Here is a 17,082-nt window from a genome sequence, read left to right on the forward strand (position 1 = left end):
ACGAATACCTATTTACCCTAAAAATCCAAACATGTTAGTATATACAAACCTTATCGTAAGTCCACCTGGAAATTCTTCATCACATAATACTTCATAAAATTCATCAGATTCTCTCTCAGCTACACAGCAGAGAAGACAAGTTCAAAATATTATTGAAAAGAACAGATGAATATCTTAATAAGTACATTAATATAGCAATTCAGTAAATGAGACTATAAAGTTTACAGTTCCAGTCCAAAATGAGGACGGTTTTGAATATAACTTGTTCAAGACAATTCTTAATTAAGTTTATATATTCTTGACCATTTCAATACACAAAAATGGTGGTGGGGGCAGTGAGGGGGAAATCAGGCATATTGATAAGATTGGTTGATTCAAATCTTCATTATTAAAATTGCATCAGCCTTATTAATTTATCTTTAACTAAAAACAGTGCTGATTCAATCAATGCACTACCTAAAAATGATTGACAGCAGTTTCCCAAAATAAAAGAGGTTTTAAATTAATTTTATTGCATGGTTAATAATGAATCTACAGAAGAAAGCTTTTCAATATGCATCTGATTTATATTGTAGAAAATAAACAAAGTTCCCAACTGGATCAGCTGCACATTCACCTACATGAATGAAATGAGAAAGTTGTGTGTTAAGGCACAGGAAGTTGGGTAGAGAATTCCAGAAGGTAAGAATTCAATGATGCGTTGGATGCTGAAAAGCAGCATTTGCAGCAATCTGATCATCACATAAGAGCTACCAGAAGTATAAATGCTGCTAACATCAGGTGGGAGTAGAGGATGGGAACAGCAGCTTGATGTGGGAAATAAAATGGAGAGGGGCAAGGGAGAAACGTGTGAACCTGTGAGATATCGCATTAAGAATACCTCAGAATACTTTTGGATGAGTTCACTCTCTATTGCAACAGAAACAATACACACTAACCAGGCCATCTTAAGGGCACAGACAACAAAAAAAAATGATAAGAAACAGACACAATTAAAATAGCAAGAAATGGGAAAGAAAATAAAAAGAAACTACAAAAACAGAAATTTAAAAAAGACAAATAAATAATAAATAGACAATTCAAATTGCTGGGCCAAATGGATTCTGCATAGAACTTGTCCAAAAAGAAGTTCCAGGTACCTTGCATAAGCTATTTACTATGTAAAATTATGAATTTTAAAATAGTTTTAAAAAGAGAAACTTTCCAATTTAAACACGTGTAAAAATGATCTTTTCTGACTACAAAATTATTTGAAACAGCAGACAGAGTCTCCACAAGGAGAATCACTGAGAATTTGTCTTAGAATGGTACTTGGCCCCAACAATTAATAGAGATGCTCCCATAAACAGTGGACCTAGTGTGAAGAAAAGCAGGCTCGGGCCTTATCAAACAGAACTTTTATAACAGATCATAAGCAAGTGGAACAGACGAGTCTAAAAGTCACAAGAAGTGCTCAGTTACAATAAATCAAGATCTGTGTTCTCCCCATCTAAACCCATGGCTTTTAACCTTCTCTAAATATTACGCTCCTTAAAACTTCACCTCCTTTCATTCCTATGATGGTTCCTCGAAGACCAACAGGAACAGAGAAGTCCTCCCTCACATTCACAACACGATCAAATAAAAGGTACTCTGCATCTTTGTCTGGGACTATACCATGTTGCTGCTCCAGAGGCTGTGTAGGGAAATAAAAACTTAGAAAGAAAAAAAAAGACCTTGAAAATTCCAAGGTGTTTAAAATGCAATTTGATTTATAAAAAGGAAAAGCAGTTTCAACACATTTTATTCAGGAATGCAACAAAGATCCAAACCTCCAAAAGTTCTAGAAGACTCCAACTTTGTAGCTCTATTCCAATACTTTCACAAACTCCTGTTTTGATAATCAAGTCTCGATTTTAAGCCATCCACTACGATCTGAATCTATTTCAGGTGCAAGCTTATTCCTTCTAACCCACGTGTACTTGCCTCTTCCTGCCTCCCTCTCACTCATGATAGGCCTATTGCTGTGCTCTTCAGTTCTCTTACTCTCCATTAACATAAAACAAGAGAGTTTTAACCATGTTAAGAGGTCCACAGCCCTTACATTTGGGGGTAGTATAGATATTTTGAGTGGACCCAACGTTAAACACCCTGGTTTACCTCAGGATTAGAGGAAACGCATTGAATTCTTAACGTTCACAGCTGGCTAGCAGGCTTCAGAAGCAACCAGAGCAAGGAGGAAAACAGACATAATGAAGTGGGGCAGGGGGAGGGGAGCAAAGACAAGGATAAGGGGGAACAGCAGATGAAGAGGGACATACAGAGAATGGGCTGCAAACCTAATCACAGGCCTCTACCAAAAGTCCCTTTAATATAGAAACACTCCAATATAGCCAGTCATAAGGAATGCGTGCAAATAACCCATGGGCACTGATCATCTAATTTACTTTCCTGCCTCCACTCAGCAAATTTCCATGTTGGCACAATTGAAATTAGATGGTCCCATGTGGGCAATTCTGACCAGAGATCTCCAAATTAGCAAACCATAGCAGAGCTTGATGGGTCATTTGCACCAACAGCTCTAGAACAAGACACTGCACCACACTAGAGTTCTCAATGAAAAATTAGTGAGTATTGTTGTTCTATCACTGCCTCACTGACCTCTTTGTGAATGGACACTGAAGTTTGTGCATGCCATAGCAATAAAGCCAATTAGTTCAAAGTGTTTCTGTCCATAGATGCTGCCCAACTGAGTGTTTCCAGCATTTATTCTTTTCATTTCATCTGCAGTATTCTGCTTTTAGCTCGAAGTGTCAACTTTGTTTTGCCACTAGTTTTATATATATGGCTGTATATTAGATCCCTCATACAGTGCAACATGTGTTCAACTTGGATTTAGACTGATGTCTAAAACGTGTAAACAGTATCACTATAGTATCCTTCCTCCCCATATCAGTTCAGCCCAGAAGTCACCACACTGTGTTTTTACTGCTTGTAGTTTTAAGAGTGCACTTGGCCGTACACTCTGCCACTTAGGCTGGTATGCAGTGCAAACAACAAAATAGGAAATTGACCCAAAGAAACAATTTTGTACCTTCCTGCGAGATTGAGCTATAGGATAATAATGGAAAATTTTCCAGCCACGTTGAACAAATACTTCTCCACAGTCATTAAATACCATTTAACACCACGTCAACAAGTGATAAAATTAATCTTGTCCATTTTCCCCTCACCCTTGTTTTAACTAGCTGTCCCATCTTTCGGATGCTTAGCAAAATCTTACCCACTGAGGGAAGATTTTCTTTGTTCAGTACCTGTAGCGCAAACATTAATGTAATTGTCACATGTATTATTTTATTAATAAGAGTAGACAAAAGAAATTTCCCCCAATGAGGAAAGTAAACAAAGTCTGGATTTTGGTTTGAAGACTCTTCACTGTCCAATGGTACAACTGTTCACTGGCATGGATATTCAGTTTCCAAAAAGCTAATAGGCATGTCAGATGCAAGAACTTTCCTAGAACATCTTATAACAGTCTTTTCAGACATAACAGTGTATTTTGATTAAACAGGATAATTCAACTTACCCTGTATAACAAATGTGGTTTCACGGTCACTCTTACTTTCTTGCTACTTCTTCTTTGCTAAGAATAATAACATTTAACATTAAGCTTAGACCTTCAGCATTTGGACAATGTTGCTCCATTTAAAATATATATGCTAGAACCATTTAAATATAAGCAAAATAATACAGATGCTGGAAATCTCAAATAAAAACAGAATGTGCTGGAAATACTCAGCAGGTCAGGCAGCATCTGTGGAGCGAGAAACAGAGTTAACGTTTCAGATCTGTGACCTTTCATCAAAACATCTTTCATCTGATAAAAGGTCATAGACCTGAAACGTTAACTCAGCTTCTCTCTGATGCTGCCTGACTTGCTGAGTACCAGCACGTTCTGTTTTTATACTTGAACCACTTGATTTTTGTTCAAAAAGTACTCGTTCTTCAAAACCTAACATTTGAAAATAAATTGCGGGTTGTTGCTTTTGTTATTAAAGGGAATAGGTTATTGCATATTCATTTTAATAATAGGATTAGGGACAAGACTTGCAAATAACAGATAATGAAGTGTAGTAGTGAGCGAAGACACTATATAAAATGGCACACTGTGGGAAAAGAGGGAGGTGGAAGTTCTCCCCAGGCAGTTATAGTCACATTGCATAACTGAATTTAGCAATGCAATCCGGGAGCGAGAGTCATAGAGTCATTTACGGCACAGAAGGAGGCCATTCAGCCTATCAAGTCCATGCTGGCTCTCCATGGAGCTATTCAGTCAGTCCCACACACTCCTCTCTATCCCCATAGTCATTGATTGGAAAAGGAACATTTATTTGAAATTATTAGATGCACTTCTATTTACCTCTGAGCAGTTGGTTTGACAGCAGCAGAGGTAGACAGAAGTGGGAACAGCTCCACTGTCTCCCGCTTGATCAGGCACTGGTCTGTGAGCAGGGGTAACCTTTCTTGCAGGGTGTGCAGCGCGTAAACAGAAAAAAAGACATAGAGAAATTCTGATTGGATTCTCTAACATCAGTTTGTAAAGACAGTGTAGCCATACTGATCAGGTGGCTTTAGGTTCAGTTCCTGCCTTGTGCTTAACTGGGGCAACAAGTAGGTTGCAATAACTGGCAGGGAAAAAACTGAAATCAACCAGGCTTCTCGTTCCTGATCACTATCCAGTGAGCCTGTGGAATGCATGTGTGGGCAGAGACCAAATGAGAACAAGATCAGGCTCAGCAGCCTGTTAAATAACTAGTCTTCATGTATGAATGTTAAGATGTTGAGAGTAACAGGCACTCCTTGAAATGTACACGAATAGTGAATAGAAAACTACACAAGAGAAAACTTTTTGCAAATGTAAGGAAGAAAGGATTGAAGAAATAAAAACCAAAATCAGACAATTTAGATCTATTGCCTTTTCAGAATAGATAAAGGAAATACCTTGCAACCTTCTACCTTCTCTTCAATCTTTTCAATAATTGCTGCATCAAGTAGGTTCAAGTCACATGATGCTCTCGACAAACTACTGACAGGATGCATCTTCAACCAGGCTACAATTTCTTGGATCTTTTCAGGACTGTTTAGAATTAAAATAAAATTTTATTTTATTTTATTTTTTTAAAGTTGTATATTTAGCTTTATGCATAGTATAAAAGCAAAACTGACAGACTAGGAAGATGCAGGTTTCATCCAAGATCTATGCTGAGTCAATGTGATCTCAGTTGGACTTATAATTGGACTCAACTTTCAATCTGAGGGAGGCAAAAATATTTTTATCAGCCTGAGTATCCATTCCTGTTTACTATCCAACAACCAACGCTCGAAGGAGCTTGCATGCTTTGATGCCTTATATTTTGAATAGCTTTGATATTCATAGCTTAGGCTCACACGATAAGAACAACACTTAAATGAAGTATCGAGCGATGCCGACATCCCTGTGGAGCTTTCAGGAGTGAAGTTAGGAAATACTTTTACACACAATGGGTGTAGAAGTTTGGAACAGTTTCATAAAAGAAAAAAGCAGTTGCTGCTAGGTGAATTGCTAATTTGAAACCTGAGATTGATAGAATTTTGTTAACTAAACATATGTCTAGGCTACTGGATTACTAGTCCAGTGACAACACACCACGAGGCCACCAACTCCCCTGAAGAATCAAACCTTAGCATGAATCAGCACATTAAGGTGGTTTGGAAATTTTGTGATTGACAATTAAACCCTCAGTTAAATCTGCTCCAAAGATTGTGTTTAAAGAACCTGAAAGATTAATGTGAAAAGTATGAAAAACCATTAAATTACATGCAGCTAAATCGAAATTAAACATGTATCTTTAGAGCTTAAAGTAAAGTAATCTCACCCATTTGTATCCTCTCCAGACCAAATGTTGTCCTCGTAGTACAAATCCTCTTGACTGTTTTGAGCAATGTAGCTTATTAATTCTGGGAATCTAAAACGCAAAACATCTCGTTAAATAATACTGTTCACTACTACAATTTAAAATTTACTCAATATACAGTTGGTTTTAACAACCAGAAAAAGATTAAACCACAGAATCATGGAAAGGAGCACAGGAGGTTACTGAGATTTGGTTCATCTTTGGTATTTTGGTCTTAGCTGTTCAATTGGACCTGTCTAATTATATTTATCTCTTCCCATACACTTTTAACCATTTGCTTTTCAAATACTTATCCAATTCAATTTTAATTTACATCATCTGTGCCTCAGTAGCTATTTGCAGTAAAGTATTCTAATTAGATAGTATTTCTTCTTCTTTGGCCTCCTTGTCTCGAGAGACAATGGGTAAGCGCCTGGAGGTGGTCAGTGGTTTATGAAGCAGCGCCTGGAGTGACTATAAAGGCCAATTCTAGAGTGACAGACTCTTCCACAGGTGCTGCAGATAAAATTGGTTGTCGGGGCTGTTACACAGTTGGCTCTCCCCTTGCGCCTCTGTCTTTTTTTCCTGCCAACTGCTAAGTCTCTTCGACTCGTCACACTTTAGCCCCGCCTTTATGGCTGCCCGCCAGCGATCACTGGTAACTGACTACCACGACTTGTGATCAATGTCACAGGACTTCATGTCACGTTTGCAGACATCTTTAAAGCGAAGACGTGGATGGCCGGTGGGCCTGATACCAGTGACGAGCTCGCTGTACAATGTGTCCTTGGGGATCCTGCCATCTTCCATGCAGCTCACATGGCCAATCCACCTCAAGCGCCATTGGCTCAGTAGGGTGTATATGCTGGGGATGTTGGCTGCCTCGAGGACTTCTGTGTTGGAGATACGGTCCTGCCACCTGATGCCAAGGATTCTCCGGAGGCAACGAAGATGGAATGAATTGAGGCGTCACTCTTGGCTGACATACGTTGTCCAGGCCTTGCTGCCGTAGAGCAAGGAACTGAGGACACAGGCTTGATACACTTGGACTTTCGTGTTCCGTGTCAGTGCGCCATTTTCCCACACTCTCTTGGCCAGTCTGGACATAGCAGTGGAAGCCTTTCCCATGCGCCTGTTGATTTCTGCATCGAGAGACAGGTTACTGGTGATAGTTGAGCCTAGGTAGGTGAACTCTTGAACCACTTCCAGAGCGTGGTCGCCGATATTGATGAATGGAGCATTTCTGACGTCCTGTCCCATGATGTTCGTTTTCTTGAGGCTGATGGTTAGGCCAAATTCGTTGCAGGCAGCCGCAATCCTGTTGATGAGTCTCTGCAGACACTCTTCAGTGTGAGATATTAATGCAGCATCGTCAGCAAAGAGGAGTTCCCTGATGAGGACTTTCCATACTTTGGTCTTCGCTCTTAGACGGGCAAGATTGAACAACCTGCCACCTGATTGTGTGGAGGAATATTCCTTCTTCTGAAGACTTGAACGCATGTGAGAGCAGCAGGGAGATCAGTAGCTACTTGCGGTAAAGTATTCTAATTAGATAGTATTTACAGCACAGAAACATTTGAGTTAATGACTCAAGTGAAATATTTCTAATTTCCCCCTTCATTTGTTTAATGACATCAGTCTAATGTGTCATGATCCTGTTTTTTTTCCCCTTGGGAAATAAGTGGTGCATCTTTAAGACTGTAAGAGATCAGTACTTCTTTAAGGCAGTCAGCTTCAGAGGTTACCAAATGAAGGTGCATCTTGGTTGCCTGGATACAACCATACAGAAAGGGACAACAGGACATACAATGTTGCTGTTTGACTTTGAAAAAACTGGTTTTGCAGAGACAGTTGACACAGCTGTGTGTTAGCACCTGAAAGGAGCGCTTTCAGACCATTTAAACTGAATGAAGAAAAATTTAGTCTGTTTATTTATCCCTCAAAATTCTAAAAACTTCAAGCCAGTTAGTTCCTTGAAAGAAAATAACCAATTATTGAAATGCCGAATTCCCCTAGAAAAAAGAATTTAATACTTCAACTACTGAACTGTAATTGCTGTGTTCCTCGCTGGAGAAGAAGAGTTTGATGCTTCAAATGCTGAATTGAACTACCGAATTCCTATCGTCAGATTCATTGGACCTTGGACGACTGCAATTGGACTTTGAACTTTGTATCAGAGGACAGTTTGTCAGGAAGCGTAATCTGCAAAGACTTTATTGTTATTTCTATGTTTCGGGCAGCTAATTAAATACCAAACAACCGATAGCAAGTAGTGAGCAGATGGGCACGGGAGGCAGCGTTGAAGAGAAGCACGATGGCAGGAGGGAGCGGGGTACTTTTGGGGGTGGGATGGAGGTGACGATCACAGCCACTGTGCACATTTGTGTTTCATTTGTTTTTGGGATAAATTGAGCAGCGTCATCTTTATTACTGATAGCTGCCAAAACGTCGCAGATAGTGATCTTTCAGTGCATCAGGCTGCATTTGTGCATGTGCAAGTACTGCCCCACCTAGTGGTTGCATTGTCAGCAAATGTAGCCTTACATAAAACATTTTGCCTCAGATAAACAACATTAGATGTCACAATTAATAATTCAAACGTTAAATTATACATACAGTAAATCATTTACCTTTCTAGATATTCACTCAGGATCAGTTGAACGGCAGAGGAATACAGCCACTCATTCCCAACTTTCTTTGTGTAACCAGGTACTTCTTCATTCTTTTTATTAAACTTCAGATTCAGCCCCACATTTATTTTCTGTTCTCCAAGAGGACTGGCAAAGTAAAAGGTTTTTAAGAAGATTCAAACAAAGTAATGTTTATACATTGCAATTTCAGCCTACAGGTTCCTTTACGATTCAATGAGCAATATACATTTATAAATCCAGTTGAGTGCTATTTTTTAATCCCCCAGCAAGTCTTGCTACAGAAAAAAGTGATGCAATTTCTCCAAAATCACAATTGTGGAGAATCCTGTGTTCAAGTGCCTTCCAATCATTCTTTCATTGAACAGCCAACATTCCAGATTCCTCCATCATCATCCCTGAGTATGCTCTGTCCCATTGGCAGAACAGGCCCAACAGAGGTGGCAACAAAGTCAAACCAGGGCATCCTCAACACTGAATTGCAACACCATGAAGTCTCCTGGCATCAGGTCAAATGTGGGCAAGGAAACCTCTGCTGATTATCACCTATCACCCTCCCTCATCTGATGAATCAATGCTCCTCCATATTGAACACCACTTGGAGGAAGCACTGAGGGCAGCAAGGGCACGAATTGTACTCTGGGTGGAGGACTTCAATGTCCATCACCAAAAGTGGTTCAGTAGTTGAAGGACATAACTGTCAGACTCAGCCTGCGGCAGGTGGTGAGTGAACAAATAGGCGGGAAAAACCTACTTGACCTCGTACCCACCAATCTACTTGTCGCAGATACATCTGCCCATGACAGTATTGGTAGGAGTGATCACACAGTCCCACCTTTACACTGTGGACACTGTCCTGTTGCATGGCCATACCAGGGTACTAAGTGGGATAGATTCAGAACAGATTAAGCAGTTCAAAACTGGGCATCCACGAGGCACTGTGGGCCATCATCAGCAGCAGAATTGTATTCAACCACAATCTGTAACCTCACGCCCTGGCATATCCCTCAATTCACCATGATCATCAAGCCAGGGGATAAACTTTGTAGTGTAGAGTAGAAGAGCATGCACCAAGCGTACCTAAAAATGAGGTGCCCACCTAATGAAACGACAGTATAGGGCTAAATGGCAGAAGCATCATCCTATTGGCAGAGGTAAGTGATCCCACAATCAACTGATTAGATCAAAGCTCTGCACTCCTGTCACATCCAGCAACGAATGGTGGTGGACATTAAAACGAACAGGAGGAGGTGGCTCCATGGACACCCCATCCTCAGCATGTCATTACTACACCCCTTGTGCAGAAAAAGCTGGACAACATCTGACTTTGGCTGATAAGTGGCAAGCAACACCTGTGCTACACAAGTGCCAGACAATGACCATCTCCAACAAGAGAGAATCTAACCACCTCCCCTTGACATTCAATGAAATTAGCATTGCCAAATCCCCCATCATCAACATCCTATGACCATAATTCCATAAGTTTTAAGGTACTTGTGGATAAGGATAAGAGTAGTCCTCGGGTGAAGGTGCTAAATTGGGGGAAGGCTAATTATAACAATATTAGGCAGGAACTGAAGAATTTAGATTGGGGGCGGCTGTTTGAGGGTAAATCACATCTGACATGTGGGAGTCTTTCAAACGTCAGTTGATTAGAATCCAGGACCAGCATGTTCCTGTGAGGAAGAAGGATAAGTTTGGCAAGTTTCGGGAACCTTGGATAACGCGGGATATTGTGAGCCTAGTCAAAAAGAAAAAGGAAGCATTCGTCAGGGCTGGAAGGCTAGGAACAGACGAATCCCTTGAGGAATATAAAGACAGTAGGAAGGAACTTAAGCAAGGAGTCAGGAGGGCTAAAAGGGGTTATGAGAAGTCATTGGCAAACAGGATTAAGGAAAATCCCAAGGCTTTTTATACGTATATAAAGAGCAAGAGGGTAACCAGGGAAAGGGTTGGCCCACTCAAGGACAGAGAAGGGAATCTATGTGTGGAGCCAGAGGAAATGGGCGAGGTACTAAATGAGTACTTTGCATCAGTATTCACCAAGGAGAAGGACGGTGGATAATGAGCCTAGGGAAGGGAGTGCAGATAGTCTCAGGCATCTCATTATCAAAAAGGAGGAGGTGTTGGCTGTCTTGCAAAGCATTAAGGTAGATAGGTCCCTAGGGCCTGATGGGATCTACCCCAGAATACTGAGGGAGGGAAGGGAAGAAATTGCTGGGGCCTTGACAGAAATCTTTGCATCCTCATTGGCTACAGGTGAGGTCCCAGAGGACTGGAGAATAGCCAATGTTGTTCCTTTGTTTAAGAAGGGTAGCAAGGGTAATCCAGGAAATTATAGGCCGGTGAGCCTTACGTCAGTGGTAGGGAAATTATTAGAGAGGATTCCTCAGGACAGGATTTACTCCCATTTGGAAACAAATGGACTTATTAGCGAGAGGCAGCATAGTTTTGTGAAGGGAGGTCGTGTCTCACTAATTTGATTGAGTTTTTTAAGGAAGTGACAAAGCTGATTGATGAAGGAAGGTCAGTGGATGTTATCTATATGGACTTCAGTAAAGCCTTTGACAAGGTCCCTCATGGCAGACTGATACAAAAGGTAAAGTCACATGTGATCAGAGGGGAGCTGGCAAGATGGATACAGAACTGGCTCGGTCATAGAAAACAGAGGGTAGCAGTGGATGGGTGTTTTTCTGAATGGAGGGATGTGACTAGTGGTGTTCTGCAGGGATCAGTGCTGGGACCTTTGCTGTTTGTAGTATATATAAATGATTTGGAGGAAAATGTAGCTGGTCTGATTAGTAAGTTTGCGGACGACACAAAGGTTGGTGGAGTTGCAGACAGTGATGAGGATTGTCAGAGGATACAGCAGGATATAGATCGGTTGGAGACTTGGGTGGAGAAATGGCAGATGGAGTTTAATTCGGTGAGGTAATGCATTTTGGAAGGTCTAATGCAGGTGGGAATGCATACAGTAAATGGCAGAACCCTTAGGAGTATTGACAGGCAGAGAGATCTGGGCGTACAGGTCCACAGGTCACTGAAAGTGGCAACGCAGGTAGATAAGGTAGTCAAGAATGCATACGGCATGCTTGCCTTCATTGGTCAGAGCACAGAGTATAAAAATTGGCAAGTCATGCTGCAGCTGTACAGAACCTTAGTTAGGCCACACTTAGAATATTGCGTGCAATTCTGGTCGCCACACTACCAGAAGGAATGGAGGCTTTGGAGAGGGTACAGAGGAGGTTTACCAGAATGTTGCCTGGTCTGGAGGGCATTAGCTATGAGGAGAGGTTGGAAAAACTGGGATTGTTTTCACTGGAACGACAGAGGTGGAGGGGCAACATGATAGAGGTTTACAAAGTTATAAGCGGCATGAACAGAGTGGATAGTCAGAAGCTTTTTCCCAGGGTGGAAGAGTCAGTTACTAGGGGACATAGGTTTACAGTGAGAGGGGCAAAGTTTAGAGAGGATGTGCGAGGCAAGTTCTTTACACACAGGGTGGTGAGTGCCTGGAACTTGTTACCGGGGGAGGTGGTGGAAGCAGGTACCATAGAGACGTTTAAGAGGCATCTTGACAAATACATGAATAGGATGGGAATAGAGGGATACGGACCCCGGAAGTGCAGAAGGTTTTAGTTTAGGCAGGCATCAAGATCAGCGCAGGCTTGGAGGGCCGAATGGCCTGTTCCTGTGCTGTACTATTCTTTGTATGGGTGACTATTGACCAGTCACATTAATACTGTAGCTACAATGTGGTTGACTCTTAACTATCCTCTGAAATGGCCTAGCAAGCCACTCAGTTGTCAAGAGCAATTAGGGATGGGCAAGAAATGCTGGCCTTGCCAGCGAAGCCCACATCCCATGAAAGAATAAAAAAAGAGCAGTCAGAGGTTAACTATTCTGCAGGTGATGCACTTGGACTCCTCAAAGCCTTTCTACCATTCTAACATCTAGAAAACAAAGTCAGGAGTGTGATGGAATATTTTCCACCTGCCTGGATGAGTGCAGCTCGAATACTCAAGAAGCTCCACACCACCATCTTGATGAAACGTTCACTCCCTTCACCACTGATTCACCGTGGCTGCAGTGTGTACCATCTATAAAATGCACTGCAGCAACTTATGAAGACTTCTACAAAAGCAACCACCACACCTTCAACATTTTTAAAATTCCTTCTTGGGATGTGAACGTTGCTGGTAAGGCCAACTTTTATTTCCCATTCCTACCTGCCCTTGAGAAGCTGATGAGTCGCCTTCTTGAACCACTGCAGTCCATGTGGTACAGGTACACCCACAGTACTGTTAGGAAGGGAGTTCCAGGTTTTTGGAACTGTGATATAGTTCCAAGTCAGGATAGCGTGTGACGTGGAGCAGAACATGCAGATGGCAGTGTTCCTATACATATGCCTGCTGCCCTTGTCCTTCTCAGTGGTAGAGGTCGCGGGTTTGGAAGGTTCTGTGAAGGAGCCTTGGCGAGTTACTGCAGTGCAACTTATAGATGGTGCACACTGCTACCACTGTGCACCAGTGGTGGAGGGAGTGAATGTTTAAGGTGGTGGATGTGGTGCTGATCAAGCGGGCTGCTTTGTCTTGGACGGTGTTGAGCTTCTTGAGTGTTGTTGGAGCTGTACTCATCCAGGTAAGTGTAGAGTATTCCATCATACTCCTGACTTGTGCCTTGTGGATGGTGGACAGGTTTTCAGGAGTCAGGTGGCGAGTTACGTGGCACAGAATTCACAGCCTCTGACCTGCTCTTGTAGCTAGTTCTGGAGCCGGATGTTGTCAGGGCCCATAGCCTTTGCTGTATCCAAAGCCTTCAACTGTTCCTTGATATCAAGTGGAGTGAATCGAACTGGCTAAAGACTAGCAGCTATGGTGGTGGGGACTTCAGGAAAAGGCAGAAAGGGATCATCCACTGAGCACTTCTGGCTGAAGATGGTTGCAATGCTTCAGTCTTGACTTTTGCACTGATATACTGGGCTCTCCCATTGTTGAGGATGAGGATGTTTTTGGAGCCTCCTCCTCCAGTTATTTTTTAATTGTCCACCACCATTCATGACTGGATGTGGCAGGACTGCAGATCTTTGATCTGATCTATAGCATGCTGCTTCTGCTCTTTAGCATGCATGTAGTCCTGTGTTGTAGCTTCGCCAGGTTGGAACCTTATTTTTTTGGTACGCCTGGTGCTGCTCCTGGCATGCTCTCCTACCCTCCTCACTGAACCAGGGTTGGTTTCTTAGCTCAATTAAATTAAAAGCAAAATACTGCAGATGCTTGAAATCTGAAATAAAAACAAGAAATGCTGGAAATACTCAGCAGGTCTGGCAGAATTTGTGGAGAGAAGCAGAGTTAATGTTTCAGGTCAGTGACCCTTCTTCAGAACTTCAGTAAAAAAAAAAATGTATCTTTAGCTACAGATACCTTCACTTGGCATGCCAAATATCCCATCCTGTACAGTTACCAGCCTGAGATGACAGCAGTGGCACTTTTTAAGTACAGAAATATGGATGATAAAACATCCACCTCCCCCCACCTGCAGCCCCAAAGTCAAGAGTGGAAAGCTGAGCTACTGGCAGATGTTTATTAATACAACTCTTAAATCAGGTATTGAGTGTACAGTGACAGTCTGTGATTACATATCCAATTTTCTACTCTCCCATTAGGATACAGCCAATGTCCCCAGAATTAATAATATTACCATGTCAAAATGAGTCCAAAAAAAAACTTGCGGCAATACAGAAAGAGTAGTAAATACATAGGAAATATCATTAAAGGTATGCTTACTTTTGCTTTGATCCTCTCCCAATAAACAAACTTCCCGTTAACCTTGACACAAGATACCCAGTAACTCCAAGGCGGCTGGCCAGGACGTATCCAGGGTTATATTTTGTAGAATATTTCTGAAACAATCACAAAATTAAATACTGCTCAATACAAATATGGCTGGTTCAAAATATAATTAGTCAACATAATTTTCCATTATGCACAGCTTTGAAATAAGGAATCATGCTTCTAGGTGAGGAAATGAGTAGGATAAAATCCTTGGAATGATTGAAGAATAGGCCCAAGACCAGTCTGGCTGGACACGTAACAGAAGTAACGTCGTCTCTACATTAATAGGGAGAAATAAGAGATCTCATTGCTCTCTTTTGGTCTGGAAAAGGGGGCAAAGGTTGTTAGCTATTTGTAAGAGGCAATCTGATATTCACTGTTTGGACAGTTACACATGCTTATATTGGAATTATACAACTTTAGTTGACAACACCATGGATGAGAGATACAGAGCAACTAGAATCAATCAAGCCATTAAAAATTATGGAGAAAGAGTTTACTACATCTTAACTGGTGTGTCATTAGGTTGCTGCAGTTGTGTGGAAATTTTTGCTCAAAAATGTATATCATGGATAGACTTCAGTGCAATATCAACAGTGTCCAAACTAATATTTAGTACTTACATGCTGGTTTTGTATGATGTCATCTAGCTGTGGCTCACATGGAACAGTGAAAACCACACGGATTCTCCCATCTCTGATAACATCAGAAGAGTCTTGAACCTATTAAGATATTCAAGCTATAGCCTCAGACATAATTATAATCTTCTTTAACACAGGATACATTACAAGCATACACTCAGCCTGATGTATTTTATTTAACTGGCTTATGAACAGGTGCATGTGAGAAAATAGTTATAGTTGGTGACTGACGTAGAAGAAAAAATAGCTTGCATTTTCACATCCAATGAACACCTAAAAGCAGTTCACTTAAAATTAATTACTTCCTGAAGTCACTGTTATGTAGGCAAACAGAGCAGCCAACTTCTCAAATGAGAAATTCAGTTAAATCTGTTTTGACAGTGTTGGGCAAGGGACAAAAGGTGACCAGAATTCTAGCAGAAAACCCCAGCTCTCTCCTTTGAACTTTTATGTTCACCTGAAAAGGCAGACAAAGCCTCTGTTTAATGGCTTATTTGAAAGACAGTACCCTCCAATAATCTAGCAGTCTGCACTACAGCAATGAAGTGTGAAAATGGCAGCTGTCACCCACGCCGACGTGATTCTGCGGCAGGCGGCCACTTTACATATTCACTGCGGCTGCCTCCCACCAAATCACATGGCGGGGGCAGCATTGGCGACGCCGTTCACGGCATCACCATTACGGAAGCAGGTGCTGGCGCCATTTCTAAAAAGGCTGCCAACCCTGCAGACAGTTCAGCAAAGTGCAAAGTTCACCCGTTCCCCACCTCAGTGGCGCCAGCTTTCCCTCATCGCGCTGAGGATCGGGACCTAAAGGTAAGATTGCTGCGCTTTATATTTTAATTCATGCAATTTATTTATTTTATTTAGAGATACAGCACTGAAACAGGCCCTTCAGCCCGAGTCTGTGCCGACCATTAACCACCCATTTTATACTAATCCTACACTAATCCCATATTCCTACCACATCCTCACCTCTCCCTATATTCCCCTACCACCTACCTACACTAGGGGCAATTTTATAATGGCCAATTTACCTATCAACCTGCAAGTCTTTTGGCTGTGGGAGGAAACCGGAGCACCCGGAGGAAACCCACGCAGACACAGGGAGAACTTGCAAACTCCACACAGGCAGTACCCAGAATTGAACCCGGGTCGCTGGAGCTGTGTTATTATGTTAAATTATGTTATTTAAATATGCCAAGTCGGGACCCATCACAGAGTGGTGGCCATGGAGCTTCCTCACCGCCAGGAAGATCGGGCCCGACAATCCCGACATCGTGTTCCCTGGCGGCGGCTGCTGCGATTTTCCGGCACCTCCCCGTTGCTCCCCCCCACCCCCACTGCCCCAACACCGATGTTGGGCTGGGAATAAAATCCAGCCCATTGTAGGTGATGTGCTTTGAAGTGTTTATGTGATAAGGTCCTAAATATATGCAAGTCTTTGTTTCTGTCTGCCTGCTCACGAACAAAACTCAATTTTCCCAAATGCATGTAAAGCTACGACAGAGTACAATACTACTCATGCATAAGTGCATATCAATAGAATAGTTAACTATGGTTGGAACCCATTGCTGAGATATACTCCCATGGGTAAGGGTTCCACTTCAACACCTTGCCCAAGAGGCCATCATGCATGCACAAGTTCTTCAATGAGCATGGGCAGGCTATTTGTAAATGGGGAAATATCATAGCTGATCATAATCCTTTCCCCACTCACTGTCCACACAAACAGAGTTCCAAGACAATGATCAAGAACCCCAATCAAATGGTCCCCCCCCTCCAAAACGCAAACTACCTCTAGAGTAGCTATGTTTTCTATAGCACCTGTCCCATTATTCCAGCTAAGATCAAAGACTGGTGATTGAATATGGGACCGTACTGGTTTTTGAGGCTCAGCTGTTCACACTGCATGCCCACCAAGACATTGAAGGAAGAAGCTAATGATGTTTTGCAAGAATGAAACTAGCAGACATGGATCAGAGCACTTTCAAAACAATTGGTGAGAAATTTTGCTTCTCAATCATGGATGAAAGTTCAATCATTC

General features: G+C 41.9%; 1 protein-coding gene across 1 annotated transcript in view; it reads right to left on the minus strand.

Moving 5' to 3' along the window:
• The window catches only part of xrn1 (5'-3' exoribonuclease 1), a 139,927-nt gene that overhangs the window by 51,159 nt on the left and 71,686 nt on the right, over positions 1 to 17,082 (minus strand). Inside the window, 8 exon segments of the mRNA XM_068042580.1 lie at positions 50 to 119; positions 1,543 to 1,675; positions 3,566 to 3,622; positions 4,981 to 5,116; positions 5,895 to 5,984; positions 8,543 to 8,689; positions 14,347 to 14,462; positions 15,018 to 15,116. Of these exon segments, the coding sequence (XP_067898681.1) occupies positions 50 to 119; positions 1,543 to 1,675; positions 3,566 to 3,622; positions 4,981 to 5,116; positions 5,895 to 5,984; positions 8,543 to 8,689; positions 14,347 to 14,462; positions 15,018 to 15,116 (848 nt within the window).

Source organism: Heterodontus francisci, chromosome 11 (genome assembly GCF_036365525.1).
Source record: "Heterodontus francisci isolate sHetFra1 chromosome 11, sHetFra1.hap1, whole genome shotgun sequence".
NCBI classification, from domain to species: Eukaryota; Metazoa; Chordata; class Chondrichthyes; order Heterodontiformes; family Heterodontidae; genus Heterodontus; species Heterodontus francisci.